General features: G+C 33.8%; 1 protein-coding gene across 1 annotated transcript; it reads left to right on the top strand.

Moving 5' to 3' along the window:
* The first annotated feature begins 17,452 nt into the window (after positions 1-17,452).
* Positions 17,453-25,203, top strand: LOC125846527 (DEAD-box ATP-dependent RNA helicase 16). The gene is made up of 15 exons (XM_049525986.1): positions 17,453-17,715; positions 17,802-17,960; positions 18,038-18,127; positions 18,226-18,354; positions 18,703-18,803; positions 18,982-19,096; positions 19,544-19,675; positions 21,816-21,881; positions 22,001-22,180; positions 22,362-22,457; positions 22,833-22,970; positions 23,581-23,663; positions 24,258-24,295; positions 24,372-24,586; positions 25,051-25,203. Exons 1-15 carry the CDS (start codon positions 17,566-17,568, stop codon positions 25,120-25,122), a joined length of 1,764 nt encoding a protein of 587 aa, XP_049381943.1. The 5' UTR covers positions 17,453-17,565; the 3' UTR covers positions 25,123-25,203.
* Positions 25,204-27,706: the final 2,503 nt, after the last annotated feature.

Raw genomic sequence — 27,706 nt, 5'->3', positions numbered from 1 at the left:
CAACTCAGAGATTAGATACGATACTCGACTCTGGGTACTCAACCTGGATACTCAACTCATTATAAAGCAACAATACACATGCAATATATAGAAAGCCTTTAAAATAGTAGAAAATAACTTAGTTCGTTAAAGAAAATACAATAACAAATTCAACTTTACTTATATAATAAAGTAATATAGTTTCTGTGGGAGTTTCTCTAACCGACAACCACTACTATAAGCCTAAGTGGTGATACAACGTCTTGCCAACGCTGCCAGAACTGTCCTATACTTTGCCGTCATATAGAACGTCTTAACTAATTGGATCCACTAGTCTACGCTAATAAGCACTTAAATAATCATCTAAAAAGTATGATCATTTACTACCCATGATGGCTACATGGTTTATGGAGACGTGAGTTATCTGAACTCAAACTCATCCCCATATCAGTGCTCAATACTACTCCAAAAATACTCAGCTCATATGTTTAAAAACATAACTTTTTCTTTGGTTTGAGATAATTACTCAAAACTTAGCTTAAAAACTCTCTTGGAATCAATGTTCCCTTTCTTGCTCAAAAATCTTTTGGAAATCTCAGTTTCCTCTTTCTTAAATTTGAAAAAATATTTACTTTTGGGAATACTTTGTTCTCATATATCATTTTAAAGAAAATGAACTTTACTCTTACTCTTTACTCAACTTCAAAGCTTAAGTCTCAAAACAAAGTTAAAACATTAGTAAAAGACTTCTTAAAATATTGATCATGCTGAATTATTGACGTGAACGACTCAGTGCAAGGTTTTCAATAACCATAGATAGAACTCAAGAACTTCAATGATACTACTCATTTCAAGAATGCTCAACTCAAAGGTTCATACAGAATTATGAACATGAACTACTCAACTCAAGGACTCAAAGGTACTTCTCATCTCAAGACTGCTCGACTTATACGGTTCATGAAGAATTATGGACATGTACAACTTAACTCAAGGACTTCATGGGTAACATGTAATAGTCCCATGATTAGGAATATAATCTCAAAAAAAGATTAGGAACTCAATACTCAAGACTTAGAACTTGATGATACTACTCCTTTCAAAGATACTCAACTTATGGAGTTCATGTGAAATTTATGGGCATGAACAACTCGACTTTAAGGTCTACATAACAACATGGAACTCATGTAAACGACTCTTCACAATCTCATACTTACTTACTCAAACTTAATTCGAATTGATAGTTGATCTCAAAGGATCCACAATTGAACTCAAAGACTTTCTTTAACTCTATTCTTAACTCGTTCTTGAATATGGATTATGAATTCAAGAGTTATGGTTTGCGATACGAAAGATCTCGTGATGACAAAGTAGACTCACAAATACATTTCCCTCATTCTTATACTCACTTGCTCGAGTCTTGAAACAAGTTATTTAAAGTTGTAGAAGACTCCTCAAAAGATTCAAAGGGACTATCTCAAATGTTCAGAAGAACTCTTCAAGGCTTAACTCTTAACTCTACCTTGAATTTGAATTATGAATTCAAGGTTATGATTCATGTTCATGGATGATTTCTAGATGTTTAGAAGTCATTTGGAGTAATTAGAATCAATATGAAGTGTTAGTACACTTTAGAAGAACTTAGATAGGATAAACGACGAAAAAAGGGTGGGGGCAGACGACCTGAGCGCGTTCCTAAGTTACTGGAACCCAAATCTAGCACACTGTTGGCGCGTCGCGCCAGCCTTCCTGGCGCTACGGGGGCGTATCGCACCAACTTTCCCCAGGTGAATTTTTGACGAATTTTCTTCTCGTTTTCTGACCTTAAATTACTTTTAATCGATGTCTTTTCTCAAGTTTTCCTTAGATTCAATTACCCAACCTAAGTACACACTAATACACTCAAAACAATCACTTTCATCTCAAGAAATCATCGAAACCCCAATAAAATAAGATTTAGAATCATGAACTTCAAGAACACTTATCAAGAACTTAAACCTTCAACTTTCTAGAACGAATTTACGTTTAAAGAAAATATGATTGGCGCGTGGGTGAAAGAACCCAACACAATGGAAGCTTACATACCTCTTAGGGATCAAACCCATGGCGAAAATCTGCAACTAAACTCAAGAATGTCAACAAAACCCTTCATCCTTTCCTTTTTTCTCATCTTCTCTCTCATTTTCTCTTTTAGAACTCTCAACTAAAACCCTAGGCGTATATTAGGATTATAAAACTGAACCTAATCAGATTAGACCCCTAAAATATTACTAAAAACGAATTAAATCTGATTGGGTAAGGAAAAGACCAAAATACCCCTTCTAAAATCCGGTTTTGACTTTCCTTATCTAGATAACCCAATTTCGAATGGACATATCTCCCTCATACAAACTCGATATTGAGCAAACCCGATGGAGTTGGAAAGATAATTCAAATAGCTTTCATACAGTATATGGTAGCACACCTAACTCATCCTGAACTATGAGTTATGGTCGTTTGAAGTTCACCCAAAACTCATACTTAGCTTAACTTGCAAAATTTCAGATTTTGTTATTTCCAATTTAGTTCTTTTTGGAACTCAAGGTGCTACATCTAGTGACCTTAACACTTAAGAAATTTTTAATTCCATGGTAAAATCTCACTCACTACGAAGAACGGTTCGAGTCATAGTTCAAATTTTTTTTCTGGGTATTACAATATCTTCCCCTTGGGATCATTCGTCCTCGAATGATGACAGGACTGGGTATGGAATGTGTTACTCTTACTAAGGTCTGTGTCTAATGGTATGCTCTTACTATATTCAATCTTTGCCCAAATCTTTAGGTTCGGGTTCTATACGTCTCTATATGGAATCTCATCCCAAAACCATTACTCTTTACCACCACATTGGGGTCACATTAAGAACCACCTAATGTTTAATAACACCACATTCAAGCTTAGTACTCTAACAACCCCATGGATTCCTACTAACCAACTCCTTCGGAAACTAACAAAATGGCTCTCATTTAACTATTTCTCATACTAAAACCTCATCCTCTTCTTCCTCATTATTAATAACCTTAGATGGAATTATCACACCATCACTAACACGATAATAACATCAACCTCCTCTTTCTAACGTCACTCTATTACAAAAAGGACCTCTAAAAAGATATCCCTCAAACTTTTTGGAATTCATTACCATCTTAATCTCAAACACTTGACTCGATGTCTCATCTTGTCATCTCCCCCTTGAGTCTAAAGCTAACACTTGAAAGCTATGGACCTATTCCATCATCTCTAAATGGTTTACCTCTTCTTTTAATCTAACACTCGGGAGAAGTTTATCTCATGCCTACCAAACTCTCTATAAGCGGTACTAAGACCTCTTTCTAAGGTGTTTCCCTTAACTTCTTCTGGCTACATACCCTCTCGGTACACCTCTTAACGCTCTTGTTACTCTTGTGACTTAGCCACACTTCACTGCCCTTATCTAAAGGTTAGGGTCTCTCACTTGTACCACTCATATCTATTCCAGCTAACATCTCAATTCCTCAAGTCTTCTAGATCAAATCTCAAGACTAACATCATCACCCTCATGTTTCCATTCTTTTGATCATGACACTTATCTCAAATTCAAGCTTAATGTTTATTACTAACTCGAATATCAATATGATTGCCCGCCTACCATACTATACCTCATTAATTGATCAGTTCTATAACCTTATGAACATCATGACCCTCTAAAAAAATCATAAGCCTAGCTTAGATCTATCATTTCATAAATACTTTTGCTCTTATATTCAACACTTACACTTGGTCATTACCTACACAATGATACTTCACCACAAACTTCTTTCTAGCTACAACATATTTTACCTCATATGATGAAATCTTCACAACTCATCACTTCTTAGTCTACCCATAAGGGAAAACTCCTCATTAATAACTTACTAGGTGCATTACTATAGTAACATAGCTTGTCAAAACACTATCTCCCTTTCTTAGATTACTAAACCTATGCATACTAACTCTGGGCTCTTTCACTACTATTCCTCATGATCTCTTAACTCATGCCACCTTTTCGGGTGAAAATCTTACCCAAGCTCTAAACATACTTCTTAAAAAGGATCTCAGCTGAAACAAGACTTAAGGAAAAGAGTACAACTCGCTTTTATCTCAAACGCACGATTTAGATAAATATGGGTGCATTCCTTAAAAACTGAACACTTACTTACCATGGGCTTCTCTCAAGCCCCTCTGGAGTCTCATGACTTCCTCAAAACTCTTGATAAGAACAACTCATTGACAAAGAACTGAATATGCTTTTTAACCACCTCTAGTATGATGGGTAGTCAAAGGGATATGAGAACACACGAGTTAGAATAAGTCTCTATGACATAGCTCTATTGCACGATTAAGAGTATGAAAGACGGTAAACTTTTCTTAAATGTTTGTAGTCCCTCATTTATAGAAGTGGGTTCCTCACAACCATAAGTAAAATCCTACCGACACAGCTTTATAGACACTCTAGGACACTTGAACTCTGGGCTCTGATACCAAGTTTCTCACGACCCGAGCCTACACCCTGGACGTGGCCGGCACTCGAGAATCATTGCTGGTCCCTAAGCGAACCCTTATCCTGGCAGACTACAAGCGAAAACTAACTCAAGCATACAAAGCTTAAAAACTTAATAAAAATTCATAAAACTTAAATCAATAGTTTTAACTCAAAAGAAAACTCTGAATAAAATAAATAATACAGATTTCTCAACTATATTAACTATCTTAGAGGGTTCATGCGGAATTTTGAGCATGAACTACTCGACTCAAGGACTCAAAGGTATTTCTCATCTCAAGACTGCTCGACTTATACAGTTCATGCAGAATTATGGGCATTTATAACCCAACTTAGGGACTTCATGGGTAACATGTAATAGTCCCATGATTAGGAATATAATCTCGAAAAAAGATTAGGAACTCAATACTCAAGACTTAGAACTTGATGATACTACTCCTTTCAAAGATACTCAATTTATGGAGTTCATGCGGAATTTATGGGCATGAACAACTCGACTTGAAGGTCTACATAACAACATGGAACTCATGTAAACGACTCTTCATAATCTCATACTTACTTACTCAAACTTAATTCGAATTGATAGTTGATCTCAAAGGATCCGCAATTGAACTTAAAGACTTTCTTAAACTCTACTTTTAACTCGTTCTTGAATTTGGATTATAAATTCAAGAGTTATGGTTTGTGATACGAAAGATCTCGTGATGACAAAGTAGACTCATGAATACATTCTCCTCATTCTTATACTCACTTGCTCGAGTCTCGAAACAAGTTATTTAAAGTTGTAGAAGACTTCTCAAAAGATTCAAAGGGACTATCTCAAATGTTCGGAAGAACTCTTCAAGGCTTAACTCTTAACTCTACCTTGAATTTGAAATTGAATTCAAGACTATGATTCATATTCATGGATGATTTCTAGATGTTTAGAAGTCATTTAGAGTAGTTAGAATCAATAGGAAGTGTTAGTACACTTTAGAAGAACTTAGATAGGCTAAGCGACGAAAAAAAGGGTGGGGCAGACGACCGGGCGCGTTCCTGGCGCGCCGCTCTAGCCCCTAAGTTACTGGAACCTAATTTTGGCGCACTACTGGCGCCCTTCCCCAGCCTTCCTAGCGCTACGGGGGCGCATCGCGCCAGCTTTCCCCAGGTGAATTTCTGACGAATATTCTTCTCGTTTTCTGACCTTAAATCGCTTTTAATCGATTTATTTTCTCAAGTTTTCCTTAGATTCAATTACCCAACCTAAGTACACATTAATCCACTCAAAACAATCACTTTCATCTCAAAAAATCATCAAAACCCCAACAAAACAAGATTTAGAATGATCTTTAAGAACACCTATCAAGAACTTAAACCTTCAACTTTCTAGAACGAATTTACGCTGAAAGAAAACATGATTGGCGCATGGGTGAAACAACCCAACACTATGGAAGCCTACATACCTCTTAGGGATCAAACTCATGGCGAAAATCTGCAACTAAACTTAAGAACGTCGACGAACGCCTTCATCATTTCCTTTTTTCTCTTCTTTTCTCTTCTTGAACTCTCAACTAAAAGCCTAGTTGTATATTAGGATTATAAAACTGAACCTAATCAGATTAGACCCCTAAAAAATTACTAAAAACGAATTAAATCTGATTGGGTAAGGAAAAGACCAAAATACCTCTCTAAAATCCGGTTTTGACTTTCCTTATCTAGACACTCAACTTCGAATGGACATATCTCCCTCATACGAACTCAAAACTGAGAAAATCTGGTGGCGTTGGAAAGATAATTCAAATATATTTCCTACGGTATATAGTAGCATACCTAACTCATCTTGAGCTATGAGTTATGGTTGTTTGAAGTTGACCTAAAACTCATACTTAGCTTAACTTGCAAAATTTCAGATTTTGCTATTTTTCAATTTAGTTCATTTTGGAACTCAAGGTGCTACATCTAGTGACCTTAACACTTAAAGAATTTTTAATTCCTTGGTAAATCACTACGAAGAACGGTTCGAGTCTTAGTTTGAATTTTTTTTTCTGGGGTCTTACACAATTCCTCCAGTTTACCCTGACTGGTGAACTGATATGCTTTGTTCATTCCTAAAGAAATTTTCAGGATCAACTTTAGTCTTGATCTTCACCAACCTACTGAAATTTTCCTTCTTGAGATACTTTATCTCATACACTTTCCCTTCAAAATAACTCAATTTCCCATTATGTGTGATTCCCAAATCAAGATCCCTATAATTCAAATATGCTAATCTTGGTGATTTTGAGACAAAGGGTGTCATATAAATAGTTATGTGATAAAATATAGTATTTGCTATATGGTACTAGTATTTTAAAGGGAAATATTGGTTTGAAATTAAAAGTTGCAAATGTTAGGTACACAATCATATCTGCTTCCAATTTTACCAATGTAAGAAATCAGAATCTTATCCAGGAGTTTTAGTAGATTTCTTTGATTTTTGATTGGTTTTCAAGAAAAAATTTTTGTAGTATAGTGACTTGCCTATCCGTAATCTTATCTCAAAAATCAGACAAGACAATCTGGACCATATAAAAAAAGAAGGAGGAAAATTTATCGATATTTCACTAGTTTAAGAGTTGATTACTTAGGTGCATCCTAATTTTCAATATTATAAAGCTTACCAAATTTTGGTGTGTCCAAATACATATATTTCGAGACACATGGATCACAATTAGGTGTAATTTATGTTTAGATACATTATATTCAAGTGAATTTGCATGTATTTGAGATACGTAAAAAATCTTGATCGTCTCCCTCTCGTTCGCCACTCTCCTATGTATCTGGTGATCACATCATATACATACAAATACGTGTATCTAGTGTGATTCACATGTATTTGGAAGACATGACTATCTCTAGGGGCGGACCCACATAGAGTCCGCCGGGTGCTCAAGCACCCATTAATATTGTATCGGACTATATATATATATAGAAATTAAGAAGCATTGGTATAAAATTAACATAGAGCACCCAATAAGCAAGTGGATTGATTGGTCCAATGGCTCATGGTGTGTGCTTAAAGTTGTTTTAGTGTTGCTGAGCCTAAGTTCGAATTTCACTCTTAACATATTTTTTTTATATATATTTTGAACTCCTTTAGTGAAAATTTTCTCCACCACTATTAAGCTAAGAGAGCACCCAGAACTTTAAAATCCTAGATCCGTCACTGACTATCATACACGGGAAAGGAAAGAGATTGATACTTATACTGATATCGAGATGGAAGAGCACTGATATCGCTCTCTCGCCTCCCTCCCTATCTCGCTCGCTTATGTCCCTATTTTAATGTATCTGATATTTGATAACAAAAGTATATGTGTAAATATATATGTGTATTTTCCTCAATATATCATAGAACATTTTCAATTAATGATAAAATACATAATTATTTGAAAGTATAGATATAATTAATATATACAAGAAAAAAGCTTAAAGACAATTTGGACCATAGACTTCCAATCATAATAGCTAATTCTCCGTAACAATCAAATTCTCTATACACGACTCTCAAGAAGGTAAAAATTGGGATGACAATGGGTGGTGCGAGAGGGGGGTTGAGTTTAACCCGTAAAATTTTCACTTCGTCCAACCCCGATTCACATAACAATTTTTTTCATTACCAATCTGCTTCGCATAACAATTTTTTCATTATCCAACTGCCCCACCCCATTTCGCATAGACCCGCCCTGCATGAACCCGCCCAGCATAAGTTTTTTAATATTTCTTTTGCTAGTTAAGTTTGACACTAAAAATAAATTCATTTTTTCTTTAAGTTGCATTAGTTTTATAGGATAGTGACTTAAAAATTTATTTTTCAGAGGTCAATTGGAAAACATGTAAGAAATTGTATTATTTTTTATTGAACCATTTTCATTTACTACCTTGAATATTTTAGTAGTTTTAAAGAAATTATCTTAATTAATAATGTTCTATCACTCTTATAACATGTAAAAAGTTAAAATTAAGTTTGAACCCGCGTAAAATCAAATATACCCGCAACCCACCCTGCCCCGCCCCGCCCCACATTAGTTAAAAAAAACAACTTCAACCCGCCCTACACAACCTTAAACCCGCCCGCCCCGCATCCGCTCTGCCCCATTGCCATCGCTAGGTAAAAAAGACTTTTACCAGTCACGGCCAATAACATAACTATTCCCTCTATTCCTTTTTATTTGTCCAATTTTAACTTTTTATTTGTTCCTCTTTACTTGTTATTTTTGACAAATAAAAAAAAGACAATATTTTTTTACCTATTATACCATCAATTTATTTAGAGAGATAATATTTTTTGAAAAAGGTAGAGTATCTTTAATGAGTAAATTGATTTTTGTTATAAAATGAAGTATAAAAAGTAAGATAATAAGGAAGATGAGAAATAGTATGTGTAGTGTTTTCTTTCACTTACTCTTGTCTCTTTCTTTGTTACAAGAATAGGGGTATATATAGTTGTATTACTTGTGCCCAAAGTGTAATAAATGGATATCATCTTGCCATGTATACACTTTGGGAACCAAGTATATCAAATGACTAATTAGTATACACCACATAGCATTTTGTGTGTGTATTAATCTTACACCACTAAACATATTAGTGTGGACATCCAATTTACAACACTCCCCATTGGATGTCCATGTCTTAATAGATAATGTGTCTCGTTAAAACCTTACTAGGAAAAATCGTATGGAAAAAATCCTAGTGAAGGAAAAAGAGTACACAATATCTTGTAAATTGTAATACGCATTGGTAGCTGCCTCATTAAAAACCTTACCAGGAAAATCGAGTGGGATAAAACCTCTGCTAAGGGAAAAAGAGTGCAGCGCGTATTATACTCCCCCTGATTAAGACATCACTTAACAACTCGAAGATGACGCATTCCAATCTTTATCTTAACTTCTCAAAGGTTGAAGTTGATAATGTCTTGGTGAATACGAAGTGTTAAACATCAGCTGCATCCTTCTTTTGAAGATCATGAATAAGAAGAGGAACTTTGATGAAATATATTTTGCTTAGTCTTCTTTGATGTATCCTCTTCTAAGTTGAGCACACGAGGCATTGTCTTCATATAATGTTGTTGTAATATCTCTTTTCGAAGGAAGATCACACATTCTCTGGGTATGTTAATTGATCTCAACCAAATATATATTTTGAAAAATACACAATTTGCGATCTTGTTGATGTAGACAAATTGCTCGTTCGATTTGTTAGCAGCAACAATCAAGCACTGACAAACACTTTCAGTAAAATTGGCTATCTTGTGGAATGATTTGAAATGACAGTATTTCCAAATGAAAATATATAACTTTCATGAGTTCAAACTTCATAATTTCCTGCAATTTCATGATCAATAAATCTTGACACAATTGGTCAGAATAATAATTTATATCGATATTTGGTTCACTTTAATATCTCCATCGATAAGAGTGATGTTATATTTTGCATGCATACTAATAAAATTATTTACCATGAATAATAATAGCAGGATACATAAGTGCACCAATTGCACTATGACATGGTACTTTCTAACCATTTTAATGAGATCAAAATTGATCTCTATAATATGCGATCTTACAACCATTGGGGTACTATTCAATGGTATCGCTTTATAACCTTTTAAATCCTTCGGGGATTTTCATATAATATTTACTGTCTAGCTAAACATGATAATCATTCATCATGTATATTCAAGTGTTTCATGTATTGTCAGACCGATATAAACTTCATTGCATCCACCTTGTGAGTATACATCTGCATTCAGGACTTTCGCGAAAAATCTTTATTTTTCAATGCACAACCCGTACTTTATATTTTACAATTTTTCTTATCGCACAATAATTTATTTGTACCCCACTGACATTATATCTGGTATATGGACAAAAGAAGTCCAAAACATCACTTTTCCAAGTGAATAGAGAAATACTTGAATTGTATTTACTTTGGCCAATCATTTATCTGTCAACTCTCAACAGATTTAATATCAAGATCCTCATCACCATTTATAATTTTGAGCGCTACATTATATTCAAGATATTGTCGACGATTATTTATTATCGATTCTAATGTGACATAACTTATCAAGCTCACTTTATTTTTCATCATTTTCAGGTACCTGAACCTTTGCCAAGGTTTTTATAAAGTGTTATTTCATGGTGCTTTTTCTAAAGCACTTGCCTCGTTATTAAGGCCATCTTGATCATTTGCTCATTTTCTTCTTCAAGAAGTTTTATCTTTCGAATCGATTAATTTATCATGCTTCAAGCATACCATAAATTATGTCCTTCAAGGACTTTTCATTGGAGCATTTATAACTGGATTATAACATTGGGTCAGAGATGCGTCTGACAATTGACTTAAATTATCTCTTCAATGAGGATCATACCAATGATAATTCATTATGTATAACTTATTTTTTACTTTCTTATCTCCCCCTAATGTTAGAGAATCTAACATTCACCCAACCTTATTTGGGGACTCATCTTTGTGCATTCCGTAATGGTGGGGCAATGAAATAATATATCGCACATTTAAATTTCTAGATGAGTATTATTTGGTTTCTGACCCTGAACCAATTGTGATAGGGGAACCTTGTTGGCTTGATACGTCCAAGTGTTGCTACACTTTACACATCTCATACCAATTTCTTTTGGGAGTTTTGTTCTCATAACCAATGGTTTAGCTTTAATTGGAGGCATAAAATTTTTGCTTAAACCACTTGGATATATACCAGCATTATCAATATAATTTTATAATTTGAAATGTGCTCTTGATTTATCAATTCGAGTAAATAACCTTTGCAAAAAAAAATTAAATTGCAAGTTGATAATAAAGCACATGTGACCATAACATAGATGCATCTATATATAGTAAATGGTCCACATGACAGGTGAACGGGCCCATATTCACCTTTTTATACATTTCAAAATTTCAAGAGATACAATCTCAACCTTAGCTGGTACAATGATAATCTTATCATGAGAACAAACAACACAAGAGAATTCTTGAAGAATTTATTATTTCTTCAATATATATAACCATGCGAATTCTCTGTAATTTTCATATCATATTTAAATCGGGATGGTCATTAACCGGCCATGCCAACTGATATTTATTTCAATAACCTTCTAGTTTATTTTGTATGTGATTTCATCATCATGCTCATACTTAGTTACCACAAACAATATGCAAATATGGATAATCTTTCACGTAAATATTTATAACCCACTTTGATGTAGTAATATGAAGATCTTAAATCTTTTCATATTTATAGTCTCAATATTTTTTTCTTTGACTATTTCTTTGAAACTTAAAAAGTTTCTTTCGAGACTTACTACAATTTCAATATCATGAGCAATGTTATTTCTTTGGGTAGTAGCACATTAGCTCACCAAAGCTCACAATTAACATTGGATACTACCACATATTTCATAACATTGTTTGTGTGGTGACATCTCGTTCAAAGAGAAATTTATATCATTATTGTCATGGTCAAAATCATTACAAGCAAAACTTGTTTCTTGATTTACTTTTGTCATTAGTATCTCCTTCCTTTTATTTAATATCTGGCAAAATATTTTTGGTGCACAGAGATACATAACCAATGACAATTTTTATGGCAAGAAATTATTTCCTTCTTTTGCCCTTTCGATAGTTCATCATAAAACGTACCACACTATTTGTGATGTACTAAAAGTACTTGACCAATAACCATTTATACCAACATAAAATTTCTTTATTTCTCTCTAACCTCCTATAGGGGTGAGTTGTGGTATTTATTAAATCATACATGAGCATGTCTTTATTTATAATTTTCATCATCTCTTGACACATTCACTTTCAAGAATGGTCCACTTTTCATGATACTTATCACAAGTCACATTCTCTTCAAGGAATTGACTATAATCATATATACATGCTTCATAATTATTCCTTTCATTAGAAGTTCATTGTCATGATTTGAAATTTATCATATTCATATGACATACCTCAACATCACTTTTGAAAGTCAAGTGTATTACCACTTTTTCATCATTTTCTTTGATGGAGGATTTATAAACTTATCAAATTATTAGGTCTCATAACAAATATATTTCTAATGAACTTTCATATCATTTTTATGACAAAAATTACCTTCACTCTTTAAAAGGTCATTTTGAGAACCCATAATGTTCTTTCTTTCACAATGATGACTAGTATAATTTTGTCCGTTCACGTCCATATTCATATGTTTAATCATAAAATTATCTTGTCATCTTTCAGATTTTTAATGTATTGCTATCACATTCACTTCAAAGAATGGAGCATATTCAATGAGACGATCTTTACATTTCTTTTGTTTTATCAAGAGCTTATCTTGCCCAGTCATCATTATATCATCAATATATTGCATTGAGACTTTAATCGATGTCTTACCTTTTTGGTACGGTGAAATTTGACTCTACTGTCTTACCTCAATCAATGACATCATTTATAGTTCAAAATAAAATTGATTGCCTTTAAAATATTGTATCTTTGTTATTAATAGCACAAATAAATTTAGTCATAATAACACTTCAAAAGATCATATACAAGTTATTACCTTTGCTAAACGAAACAGAGTTGATCCTCATAGATGGCTCTGAATACTATTTTCAATTTAAAAGTTTTATGAGTAATTCACTTATTGAAAGATCAACAAATTAATTCTCAACATTAACTTCATTTGTTGCTAGTTAAGAAAATTTTTTTCTTCAATTGAAATTCATAGATAAAGCAACTAGAGGAAAACACTAATAATCACAATAAATAAAATGATACCTCAAAATCCAAGAATTAAATACACACTTGATAAATGGACCTAATAAAGTCTGCATGTCAAATTGTCTCAATGACATGAAGCATATTTTATGAATTTCAAAAAATAGCATACTCTTTTGCAGATGTATACAAATTAGAATTAATGTAATTAGTATTATGAAGGAAGCTTACCATAAAATAAAAATATACAATTAGCTTACCATTGACAAATTTGTTAATTACAAACCTATATGACATGCCAATGCCACTTCAAAGAATCTTTCATGATAGAAAGTCCTTTTGATGATTCCAAAGGAAAATAAAATACTTCTTCAAATATTAGTTTGTTTACCTTTTTAAAGCAACTATAAAACAAGTTATGTTAGTACATATAACATATTATAATAATTCAAGAAGTAAATGATTAGCCAGTGAAAGATAAACAAGTGTAAAATAATCAATGATGTTGATCAAAATTAATGTAGGTCAACATAAGAAATTTTAATACCTTTTTCTTTTTAGTTTGATATGGATTCATTAAATCAACTATATCTCCTTTAGAAGCAATTATGTATTACTAGGTGATAACCACAACAAATTAAAGTATCAACCAAATTAAAAATTCATGTTATGCATTTTTAGTCTTCTAACGATTTCGGTGAGTTCAATTCTTTCAACAAGGTTATCAGTTAAGTATGTACTAATTATCCTTCCAATATTTAGCTAAAAAATTCATGATAACATTAACAATAATTACATTTGACACATCAAATTTAGACTATCAAGTATAAGAAGACTTATATAGCAAAATATAATATACTCTATACTAATTATGTTTCGGTTAATGCATTGTCGGAGATGCTCATAGATGAAGAGACTCGTGTTGATAACGTGTTATAAAATGAAGTATAAAAACTAAGATAATAAGGAAGATGAGAAATAGTATGTGTAGTATTTTCTTTCACTTACTCTTGTCTCTTTCTTCGTTACAAGAATCGGGGTATATATAGTTGTATTACTTGTGCCCAAAGTGTAATACATGAATATCATCTTGCCATGTATACACTTTGGGAACCAAGTATATCAAATGGCTAATTAGTATACACCACATAACATTTTGTGTGTGTATTAATCTTACACCACTAAATATATTAGTGTGGACATCCAATTTACAACAATTTTGTATTTCTATCATTAATAGGGGTAAAAATAAAAGATGAACAAAGTAAATAGAAATAGAGGAAGTAACATTTTTCATTAAGTCATAGTCAATGTACTTTTTTTTTTTTTTAATTATAACGACCCTTGAGGGGGTCAGGGGCTGAGCAACACCCCCAGGCCTTATCATAGATCAAACAAAGCAAAATACAAGGAGGGGGGCTTAAACCTTACCTCCAACCTATGGTGGTTCAAGAGTTGATATCCTATTAAGGTTCTCCAACTCTTCCCCGTACTAGAATGGAAACCTATCATCAAAGCACCTATATGAGAGGACTCCGTCTCAATATAAAGATTCTAGGAAAAACATAAATGAGGGAGACTCTCCCCTTACAATAAAAGAAGAGCTCTTCATAGAAGCTATGACTTAAAAAGAAATAGCCTAAGTGAAGATGACTGAGAGATCACCAAAAAAAAGATGGCCTATTAGAGTTCATGCTCTTTCCGAGGTCCATCAGGAAGAGAAAAATTCAAGGGGGTTTCTTGATTCTCTTCATTTTCCTTCTTCTGAAGCTTACCGTACTAGTCATGTCAAGTTGAAGATGTGCTGCTGCTTCCTTAGGGAGTTGTTGATTGTTGAAATAAACTTGAGGAGTGGTGACTTGGTGGCTATGTTTGGAGAGTGCATCTGCCACATAGTTGGCTTCTCTAAGGGTATGAATACATTTAAAGTGTGAGATGTGTGTGGTGAGCATTTGTAGTTTCTGCATTTGGGAAGTAATGTTCCATGAGGGAGCTGATTTGGCCAGTAACCAGTCCACTAGCAGCTGAGAATCGACCTCCAAAATGACTTTGTGGTAGTTTAGATGAACACACCATGATATACCAAAGGTAGCAGCCTCCACTTCCGCTTAGTTGTTGGACTTCTATCCAGAAATTTTTCTTTAAAAATGAAAAGTAAGAGCAAAAAGTCAAAAATTTGTAATTTTAAGGTACAAATCAAAGATCATCTCAAAATAGAACAATTCCTTCAAAAACTTCATGTATTGGGTGATATATGAAGTCAAAATAGACCTACCAAAAACGTAGCAGACGTTTTATCATATTTCATTGTGAAAATAGGAAAAAGAATAGTTTTTTGTTTCTAAAGTGAAAAATAATATTTGAAAATTACATGTGTTTGACCATAAAATAAATTAGAGTTATTTTTGAATGTTTGTAATTAATTTGAAGTGAAAAGTAATAAATTTTTTTGTTATTTTTGATTTTTTTTAAAAAAAAAGTAAAAAAATTTCCTGAATTATATTACCGAATATATTTTTCATAGTTCAACTCTAAAAAAATAAAAACTTCACCCAGCCCAATGACCCCTAAACTTAGGGGAAGAATTTGGGCCTTTTCTAGGGCTGGGTACAGCCAAAAAATTGGCCTAACCGAGTTTTCTTATTTTTTCGGTATTTTATATTTTAAAAGCTCAAATAATTAGTTTAGTTACCTGACACATCTTTTTGTAACAATTCTATTCTATAGTAATAAATAATAATTTTTCGTCACAACAATCTATATTTTATTTGAAATCGAATTTCAAAATATGTTATGTAGTATATTTTTGAGAAAAAATCAAATATATACTTGTATTATTAGAGATAGTTTAAATATACTATTCGTATATTTTGGGTTCAAATATATCCATTTCATCATACTTTAAATATAAATATACCCTTTCATTATACTTTGACACAAATATACTTTTTAATTTTAACGAAAAACAAATATCAAACTTAGAATTAAATGACCCACTCCTAATTTAAAATACTTAATTTCTTCAGAAACTCACCCATTTAACCAATTATCGACCCCGGCCCATATTTTTTCTTTTTATCTTCTTCACTTATGTGTCCAGAAAAATCATCAATGATAAAGATATCAATATTTTGCAATATTTAAGAATATATTTACTTTAATCAAAATAACAAAAGATTTTAAGTATTTTAATAAGTTGATTCAAAATAAAGCACTAAATGAAAAATAAGAGATTTTGAATTTTTGATTCTTTCTTTTTTTAGTATAAACAAAGAGATAAAACAAATAGCATTTGAGATGAATCAAATGATTTTTTTTTATGAATAGGTAGAAGAAATAAAATTTCAAAATTTAAAAGGAAGAAAATAATTAAAAATTATCTATCAATGGCTAAAGAATCTCTATGGATCTATCAATTTTTTCAATCATAAAAGAGAACAAAAATGGGTCGAAAAGGTTAAACGGGTAGGTATATAATTTCTTTTTTGGATATTTAAAAGTATAATAAAGAGTATATTTAGACTATTTTTAATAGTACATATATATATATATATTCATATATATAAATTGCTTTTAAACTATGCGAAATAAACCACTTATATCCTTCACTACATTATACAAAAATGATCTGCTGAATTGAATAGTGAAAATGGGGTGAAAAAATGATGTTTGCCTCTTAATTTTTAGTGGATTGAATCTATAGCAAGAATGAGTTAGGGTTGAGTTAAAAGATGGTAGACGGTTTGTATAATGTGAAGTTGTGAACTCAAAGTCACAGTTCAGTATGAATTGAAGGTGAAATGAAAGACATAATTAGTAGTAAGATATTGAGATTAATATTTAATATTTATGTATAGGTAAAAGTAGTAAAATGTTATAGTCTTAGTGAGTTATTGGTTTACCCAATAACCCAATATTAAAAATCAAACCGAATTGATAACCCGATATTTTTTTTATAACACCATTAAAAAATCGTTAACCTAATAACAATAAATCAGTAACACTTTTTTCAATTCGATTTATTGATCTGTTCGATTTTTGCACACCCCTATAGTTGATGAACTTTGGTGGCGGAATTAGTGCCATGTGGCTTGCCACATCACAACTATTAACTCTGGAGGGTATCCTCGTCAATTAACATCAACAATATTTTTAATCCAAAAATATATCGGAGGCCGGAGGGTATAAAAAGTTAGTAGCGGCGCTTAGGCTTATTCCTTAAACCCTTGGTGTAGTCTTCCCCTTTTAACTCTTTGAAACCCAAAACCCTCGCCTACCAGAGAATGAACAAAGAAGGAAGAGTTGAGGAGGAGGAAGAAGAAGAACAAACCTTCGAAGAATTGGGACTTGACCCTCGTCTAATCCGTGCTTTAACCAAGAAAACTATCGATAAACCAACTCCAATTCAGCGAGTTGCTATTCCTCTAATCCTCGTAAGTTTACAATACTTTCATCCTCGTCGCAGTTTTGTTTGTAGAGCTGATTTCATTGGCTATGGCTACTTCTATTATTTTTTTAGGAAGGGAAAGATGTGGTTGCTCGAGCTAAGACTGGTTCTGGAAAGACATTTGCTTATCTCCTTCCTTTACTTCACAAGCTTTTTACTCAGTCATCTTCAGTCAAGAATCTTGCTCCTACTGCATTGATTCTTGTACCTACAAGGGAATTGTGTCAACAGGTTGAAACCTTTTGCATTTGGGGTTTTTTTTGGTTTGAGTTTGTGGGTTTATTTTATTTGTGTTTGTTGTTGTTCAGGTTTGTTCGGAGGCTAATTCGTTGATTGAACTATGTAGAGTGCAATTAAGGCTTGTCCAATTGACAAGTTCTATGTCTGTTTCTGAATTGGTTGGTTTCTTTTGTTCACAATTGTTCGGTGATTACTAAGTTTTAATTTTTATGGGTATTTGATAAAGTGATGATTTTTAATGATCTTTTGGTTTCAGAGAACTACATTGGCGGGGCCTCCGGAAATTGTTATATCTACTCCTGCTTGTATACAGACATGCTTGTCAAATGGAGTTATTCAAGCGAAAGCTGTTCAAGATTCTCTGTCCATTCTCATTCTCGATGAGGTGGGTTAGTTTATGTAACATTGTTCCTCTGAACTTCTTCTAGTTGAAAGACTTTTTGCTGATGTATAATGAGTTGCATTGTTTAAAATCTAATGTTTTGCTGTAAAGGTCTGCTTTTGTATGGTGAGAGTCATTGGTTCATATCCAATACAAGGTGAAACTTACTAGATACAATTGACTCTGGTATCTGATAAGGTTTATGACCCACCTTTAGTAGTGATAGTTACTTTTTGATTTCATATCTTTTCTATTTTATTTTTAAATTTGAATGTTTGCATTAGAATTGGATTATGTTTGATTGTATTCACCCGAAAGGACATGAGGTTGAGAATTATGTTTCTGTATCAGGCAGATCTTCTTTTGTCATATGGATATGAAGATGATCTGAAAGCTCTTACATCTCATGTACCAAGACGTTGCCAGTGCCTTCTGTTGTCTGCAACCTCAAGGTATGCTCGCCTTACTATATTCACATATATATGTCAAGCAAATTCGCTGATTCTTCCACTGTCGCCTATGCTGGTTTTCTCCATCACAAAGTTCTTGATTTTTACCATCTCACTTCCCATCTTTGCCCCCCATCTCAAGGTTTGGATATGAATTTTTTCAGTCGTGTTAACATTGCAGTTCTGACATTGAAAAGCTGAAGAAGCTTATTTTACACAATCCCTACATCCTAACCTTGCCTGAGGTGGGAGAAACAAAGGATGACATTATCCCAAAAAATGTTCAGCAATTTTATGTAAGTATACACCTTCAATAGAAGTAACTGATTTAGTAGTCTGTCCTCTCTTCAACACTTTTTCATTGAGAATTTTGGTGCCGTCTTGGTACTTTATATAAATATGTTTAATTCGATAGAGTGATCCTCATACTTTTGGTTTCTGTAATACTTGACTAAGAAGCTGCATCTTTTGTGCTAAGGTGTGGAACTTAGGAGTCATCTAAATGGTAAATTATATGTTCAATCGTCACACACTTTTCAACCTTTTGTGATGGATAAGTGCCATATTATGACACTACCTTCTAGTAGGCAGAGGCATTGCCCAGGGCAGGACATTATTTTGTTTTAGACGTCTTATTACAACAACAAATATACACCTCAACAACTGTGTATTGTTGGTGTTCTATGCTATTGTTTTCTCTTATAGTTTCGTGTCTCTAACAACCACTTCTACTGTTTGTTCAGATTTCTTGTGCTGCTCGTGATAAGCTTGTCCATATCCTTGCCCTCTTGAAGCTTGAGTTGGTTCAGAAAAAAGTCTTGATATTTACAAATTCAATTGACATGAGTTTCAGACTCAAACTATTCTTTGAGCAGGTAATTATCATAGGACATGTGATCAATTTATAAATGTTGTACTATGTAAAATGTCATACTTATCTTATGAATACCTCTATTAGAAGCACCAAAACATCTCTGCCACTTGAAACTTCTTTGTTCTTCTCTTATTGTTATTATAATTATTAGGGAAAAAGGACAAATATACCCCCGAACTTTCGAAAATGGTATGTAAATACCCTCCGTTATACTTTTCGTCCACCAGAGCCCTTGCCGTCCAAAAATCAGTACATATTTACCCCTCCCACTAACGGAACACTCACTGTGTACACGTGTCGCAATCCTACGCCACAACCCGAATTGACCAATTTTTTAACCCAAATTTCAAAATCCACCCATAACCCATTTAACCCATCCGATTTACCCACAAATAAACTCTTTGAAATCCTAAAGAAAAATCCTAAAGTTTATTTATTTATTTATGTTAAACTTTACGCATTTTTAAAAAATATGATTGTAATAAGAATTTTATTGTAATACTCCTATTAATTAATGGATTGTTTTGGTAAAACTTAATTTTTGAAATTATTTTTCAACAACTTAACTTCCTAATCACTTTCCCTTAACAACGTGGGTCCCACATTTTCCATCATTCTTCTTCTCTAATTCCTCTGTTGATTTCTTCAAATTTCTTCTTCTATTGTTCCTCTAGTTCCTGCAAGGAAGAAAAAATGGAAATTTCATAGAGTAAAAGGCATCAAAATCATCACCTCCACCACTCTCCTCCTCCGCTGTTGCTGCGGCCGCCGTCTTCTTCTATTGCTCCGCCATTTCCTTCCCTTCCCCTACCATCTCCCTACCCAATCTACCCCTTACCTGCAGCTTCTACAACACCTCCCCCTTCCTGAAATCCTTATCCTTTACTAACTCCTCCTCCCCCACCCAACTACCCACCTCCTTCCAATTCGAATCAACATTTTAATTCCAGTCAGTCTAGTTATGATACTAGATCTGTAATCTATTAAAATCAATATCCTCCTTATTATCATCCTCACAGCAATAATAGATGAGGTGGGTATTAGCCTCTGCCGCCACTCCACCGCCGTGGTTGGCGGTGCCGTATGTGGATTACCAAAATGCGAAGAAGATTAAAAATGATGTTAATGTTGATAAGGATACTATCAGGGTTCATGTTGATGAATTCAACAAGGATTTCCATTTTTATTTAGGATTTTAGAGAGTTTATTTGTGGGTAAATTGGTTGGGTTAAATGGGTTATGGGTGGGTTTTGAAATTTGGGTTAAAAAATTGGTCAATTCAGATTGTGGCGTAAGATTGCACCACGTGTACACAATAAGTGTTCCGTTAGTGGGAGGGATAAATGTGTACTGATTATTGGACGGCAAGGGCATTGATGGACGAAAAGTATGACGAAGGGTATTGACATACCATTTTCGAAAGTTCGGGGGTATATTTGTCCCTTTTCCCTAATTATTATGTTATTACTTTTTTGTTAATGCACATCTTTAGGAATTGTTGAAGTTAGTTCTGTTATACCTCCCAGTCTATGTAGATGACTAGATGGTGCAGCCCATAGAGGGAGTGTTTTTTTGTTTGTTTGTGCTCAATCATAGTTGAAAGTTATTGGGAGTCTGGGATCGGCTGGATGTGCAAAAGTGTAGCTTTGGCTTGTACAAAACCCAATAGCAGCCTGTTTCGCCAATATTCTAAAATCAGCTTATTTTGAGAAGTGCTTTTCAAAAAAACTACTTTTGGTGAGAAGCAGTTTGTATTAGGTTAATCAATTTAAAAGCACTTTTGATTAGCAGCTAGTGTTCGGCCAAGCTTTCAAAAAGTTCTTCTTAGTGTATTTTCTCATTCAAAAAAGTACTTTTGGTAAAAAAAAAAAAACATTTTTAGCATTAGGAAAGCACTTATTTTCTCCCTAAAAGCTTGGCCAAACACCTCCATTTTTAAAGATAAGCACTTATAGCGTTCCCAAAAGCTTGGCCAAACTGGCTGCAGGTCTCTATATTAACTATTTTCTATAAGGCTACATTTATGACCTGTAATCTTCTGGGTGCTTATAGGTTATTGGTCTATGTTTCCGATGCTATACTTACTGCCTGCCTGAGGTATTCCTGATAGTATTTTTGAAATCTGGGTTATTCTTTTGCAGTTTGGGATCAAGTCTGCAGTGTTAAATGCTGAGCTGCCTCAGAGTTCTCGTCTACACATCCTTGAGGTCTGTCATATGAGTGTAGAATGCCAAGAAATGCACACCTGTTGTATGGCTTTTGTTATTGTTCAACCCTTGTGAAGTCTACTATGGCACTAGTCTCATAATTTTCTTCTTCTAATCAGGAATTTAATGCTGGGCTATTTGATTACTTGATTGCGACTGATGAAAGTCAATCAGAAGGAAAGGAACAGGTTGATGATCAAAATGGCAGTGAGCGAAAAAAATCAAAAAAACATCGAAAGCATAAATTGGATGCAGAGTTTGGTGTGGTCAGAGGGATAGACTTCAAAAATGTGCATACTGTAAGTTAGTTGTGTTCTTTATGGAATGTTGTCCTCCATTTAGCAGCTGATGTTCTTTTTCTTTTATCGTTTCCCGTTGAGCCATTCAGTGATAGAGGATATACAACCAATTCTGAATAGAAGTTCTGGATTTTGCATAGACCTAATACTCCATATTCTCTTTATGGTTTATTTTGAACAGGTGATAAATTATGAGATGCCTCAAACAGCTGCAGGCTATGTACATCGAATTGGACGTACTGGAAGAGCATATAATACTGGAGCATCTGTCTCTCTTGTGAGTACTTTGAAGACATGTCTGAGGTCATTGATGAACAATTGTGATTGCTAGCATATAATTTAGTTGACTACTTATTGGATTATAGGTTCTGTGTTTTAATGTTGTTTGGTTTTTAAGTGTTGAACTGCTGATTCATAGAATTTCGCACTTGGCATTAACAAATTACCCAAAGTTCTTATTTCATCTACTCTCTGAATTTGTTTTTCATTTGAGAGAGACATGACTTTGTAGATCATGCAGGCTGGGGAATTGGTTTTATACATCTTCTCTAACATTACTTATTCTTCCTTTCCTATGAATTCTATTCCGATGAATATAGTAGAAAACTATGTTTTTTTCTGCCTTTATGACCATGTCTTTGTTTTGTTACAGGTTTCTGATGAAGAGACAGAAATATTTGAAGAGATTAAATCTTTACTGGGGGAAAATGAAGACAAGGTGTCACAGTTTATTGCCCCATTCCCATTGCTGAGTAAAAATGCAGTGGAGTCTTTGCGTTACCGAGCTGAGGTAAAAGTTTCATCAATATATTTCTATTAAAGGACAGTTCAATAGTCATTGTGTGATAAGTATCTATTGGGAGCCTAGCAGAGTTAGGAGTGTCACCTAGTCCCAGTCGCAGTGAACTTTGTGAAGTTAAGGTTATCAAGTGAGTGTCTTACAGAGGTATATAATGCTTCCCGCTTTAACTATCTTGAGCATGCTTTTTGTGAAAAGAAACAGACAAATATTTAGATGTTACATTCTGTTGTATAGGCGTTTAAAACGTGAACCTAATTGGTTAATCATGAATAAATTGGAGTTGTATGTCCAGATGCGCCAATTTGTCAATCAACAGATTATTAATAAGTCCATATTTTGTCAACCTCTTGATGCACAAGCATGCTTTGACTATACAAGAAGATCTATGCAGTAAAATTAACTTATGTGACTACTTTTAATAAGGTGGTTTACTGCAAGCCCATTACATTCACCGCCATCACCAGGATAAAAGGAAGTAAAGATATATATATACATATATTTTTACGGAAAACAGTTAACTTGAATTGTATACTGGTGCGCTCCTGCCGATTTCTTTGTTTTGGAAGTCTAGATAGCTTGACTGCCATCTTTTATATAGGATGTTGCAAGGAGTGTTACAAAAATTGCGGTAAGAGAATCACGGGCTCAGGATCTGAGGAATGAGATTCTTAATTCTCAAAAGTAAGCTACTCTTTTTATTTTTATTTTTCTCCTTTGAATAGCTTATTTTCCAAGAATAACTGTCATGTTTCCATCCAAAATAGGTGTTATTGTCCTCCTCATCCCATTCTTTTTTTGATAAGGAGTCAAGGACCTACCTATTGTTCATCACTTTAAGTTGTTTAGAAATGTGATGACAGCCTTATTGTTCTGATTCAGACATCACTCGAATAGAAGTTCTTTCAGTTAAACAGGGATGGTTACTCACTCTCGACTCTATGATGCATATCTGCTGAAAATTTATTCAGATTTCTTTGCAAGGAAATTCAAGATTTGAATGACTCATACTTCATCAAATGATTGGAATGTCTCATAATATGTTGAAGCTGGTGTAAACTATACCTTTGGGAAGAAGTTAAAATATTTGTCATATAGTTATTTTGTAGATTAATTGTTTGCTTTCATATAGTTATTTGTTTGTTATTATTGTTCACCTCTCTGTTAGGAGGCACTTTCCGAGCCTCTAGTTACTGTTTTATGATTTTTTAATGATTGTATTTTGGTGTGCTTGACTTGTAATCTGTATTAAGTACTTTTTCCGCTTGTCTTATCCAGATTGAAGGCACATTTTCAAGATAATCCAAAAGACTTAGGTAATTAAGCTGTAGTTTGTGGGATGTACTTTGAGTGAACATTCTAGGACTCATTATATTCAAATGTTCTGGGCAGATCTTTTGAAGCATGATAAGATGTTAAGCAAGAAAGCACCTGCCCCACACCTACGTGATGTACCTGACTACCTATTGGATCCAACAACACAAGAAGCTAGCAAGATTGTGAAGCTGGCCAGAGCTGCAATGGGCAATACTAATCCATCTCGTGGCAAAGGATCAAAGGGAAGGTTCAAAAGAAGCAGAGACCCTCTTAAAACATTTTCAGCTGAGGTATACCTCCCCAACCTCTACTTGCACTAAGCTGTATGTGTTGGTGATTTTACATTCATGTTTTGTCTGTGTACCACTAGAAATTGAACTAGCAAGTTCTACTACTCGAGTCTTGTCAACATGATGAAATATGATCGATTGTCTTCCTTGCTTGGTTAAGGAACGGTAAACTTGTGGATTTTGGGGTTAGGTATTACTGTATTATGTCTCTCTTCTTAATTCTATGTCAGAGTTGTTGATGAAGTTCTGTTTATTCATATAGGTATGATCTGAGTCTGAACATGATGTAGGTACTGAAGGAAATGAAAAGATAATCTTTTAGTTTATCAAAAAGATCATATCTTCTTTTAACACAGCTATAAGAACTACAATCCTAGATAATTTGTGTTCTTTGGCTTTATTATGGGCAACGTTGGTGGCTTGGTGTTTGATCTTTTATAAAAAACATCTTTCTTTGATTGCAGGCACCTAAGCGAGCAGGGAAAGGTGGGATGAAGAGAAAGGTAAAAGATACTGATAATGGCCATAAACAGTAAAAGAAACATCCTGCCTAGTTGTTTGATACAAGGAATTGTAGTTTATACGAAATTTGAATTATTTATCAATCAATTTTTTTTTGAATGCTGCCGAGGGCCTGTGCACCCCCGGGATCAGTCGGGGCTCAAAGAGACTCGGACACTCTGTGCAAATCAATTTTTTTTTTTTTTGAATGCTTTCACTAACCCTAGTCCTGGGAACCTCTTTTTGCATTTCGTGAAGGAGTTCATCCACTCCTCCAACGAACATTGTTTTGAAAAAGGCGTGGGCACGCCTTTGTCCACGCTTGAACGGAGATTCACTACTCTTCAGGAAGAGCCTGAGTGAGAGATTGTCATCAACTTTGTCCGCAATATGTTGCCATTTGTGTAGACTAGTTGAGTTGTATTTTGTTCCAATGTTCGTCCCACATTATACAGTTACTTTTTCTGGAATATAGAGTAATTTCACCTTTCATGATTTTCTATGATTATAGTAAACCTACCCCCATAAAAAAATACACTAAAACTAATATACAATTTTTGTCTAAATGATGAATTATATTACAATCTTGTCAACTAACTGGTAAATTGGATGGATAGCTGCCATATGAAATTCATCTTTTGAACTTCCATTATCCATTTGAAGAGAAGACATAGTATTTAATATTCATAATAGAGAAAATACATTAAGACACCCTTAAACTTTGCAGCAAAACTTATTTTAACACTTTAACTTTACGGGTAATTATTTATCCTCCTAATCTTATTACAAGTGAATTTAATATTACCCGGATGGCGGGCGTGGCAAATTTCAAAAATATCAGCACGTAAATAAAGAAAAATAAATAAATGGGGCCCTTTTTTTCCCTTTCCTACCAATACAATTTTTTCCCATTTCATCTTCGTCTTCCTTGCATCCATTTCAGCGCATTTGTCTCGATACTGACAGTTCAGGGGATAGCAGAGAGAAAAAGGAAAAGAAGTAGTTTCGAAAGGAGACTCCACCTAGCTAGCACGCTCCTCACCCACCTCAATGCTACACTTCGACAACTACGAACTAAGACGCTTCAGAAGAAAAGCTACATCCACTACCTGCTATATTTACATGATATTTTCTAGTGAAATTATCTATACTTCGCACAATTACAAGAGACAATATATATTTAAATGATATTTTCTAGAAATGTTATATATTAGAGTAGATAAATAGTTTCTTATATACACACAAAAAATAATACTACACGTTGGTTAGATACAACAAATATTTTCACGCCACATACATATTGTTACAAACTGGTTATGAAAGCATGTAAATATCCAAAAATTTTAAAGTAGCTCTTTATTCTTAAAATGAAAAGTGAGTTTCAAAGAATTGGTAACATTATTTCAAAAATAATAAAAATATTTCTTGAATATTTAAATACTTTGAAAATTATTATAAAAATTTACACGCATCAATAGCAAGAACTCTTGACAATAATCAAAGGAAGCGAAAAAGCGTCACATACAAAAGTGAAGGAAGTTGAACATACTCAAGAACAATAATCATAACAAGTGATAAGCAAATATAGATTGGGAGGAGAAAAGTTAAGCTTAAGATATATAATAGAGGAGGAATATATACTCTGTTCATTCCTAAATAAATTTGTTGGATCAAAATTAGTCTTCACTTTCACCAATCTATCAAAGTTGTTCTAGAAATATTTCTCTCCCCAAGTTCTTGCTTGTTCATAGCTTGTGTTTCCTTTATTGTTCACTCCCAAATCAAGATCTCTATAGTTGAAATAAGACTCCGACACATACTTAGCCATGTATCGATAAAGTTCTCGATTCCAAGCTATATTGCATTGGTTGAATAGTTTCCATATACCTTCAAGACCATTAATAGAAATTGGGTGTTGGACATAGTCTGATTTCGCTGTAAAGAATCCTATATTAGTTGAGGTATTCCAATTTAGTAACACATCAGGTGGTGTGTGTTGGTTTTTGTTAGCATTTTAATATTAATTCTTTGTAATATTAATTTGCTATCCTTTACTTACTTTTGGTTGTTGCCTTCCAACGGTTTGGTGGCATTTCATTTGCTACCGTTGGAATTCCTTTATTGCTGCATTACTCCATCTTATTTTGGAGTTAGTGCTCATTCCAATTCTTCAATAAGTTGAGCAGCAATCCGTTAGAGAAATTAGCCATTGATGGCATTGGATACCCCTCATTTCATTTCACTCTTAATTCCTCCATTATACCTTGTAACCTATGTAAGTCCTAAGGCAATTATCTTCACTATTTACTACCCCATTATCTTTCTATTCATTGCTAGGAAGACTTCCTCAACTATAAATAGTGATAGTCTTCATTTGGTTTGGGACACACTACACACAAGAAAAATATAGAGTGAAAGAGTTAGTCAAAAGGAGAGTTCTTATTAGTTGAAGGGAGGTGTTCTTTTTGTGGAGCTTTGGACTCAACTCTTGTCCAGAGTTGTTGAGTTATATTTTGTGATTAGGCTGTTGTATCCTGGAGGGGACAAGTCAAGAAGGACTACTGCTGGACCGGTGAAAACATTTGCTGCAGTGGACTTGAATCTCCTTAAAGAGAGCGA

Source organism: Solanum stenotomum, chromosome 12 (assembly GCF_019186545.1).
Source record: "Solanum stenotomum isolate F172 chromosome 12, ASM1918654v1, whole genome shotgun sequence".
NCBI classification, from domain to species: Eukaryota; Viridiplantae; Streptophyta; class Magnoliopsida; order Solanales; family Solanaceae; genus Solanum; species Solanum stenotomum.
This window is presented reverse-complemented; position numbering and strand designations above follow the sequence as displayed.

Excerpts from the sequence above, each read along its gene's own strand:
- LOC125846527 (XM_049525986.1), top strand. The coding sequence starts at position 17,566 with ATGAACAAAGAAGGAAGAGTTGAGGAGGAGGAAGAAGAAGAACAAACC. Across the intron at positions 19,097-19,543 it reads AAAATGTTCAGCAATTTTAT|ATTTCTTGTGCTGCTCGTGA; the intron begins GTAAGTATACAC and ends CTGTTTGTTCAG. Across the intron at positions 19,676-21,815 it reads TCAAACTATTCTTTGAGCAG|TTTGGGATCAAGTCTGCAGT; the intron begins GTAATTATCATA and ends ATTCTTTTGCAG.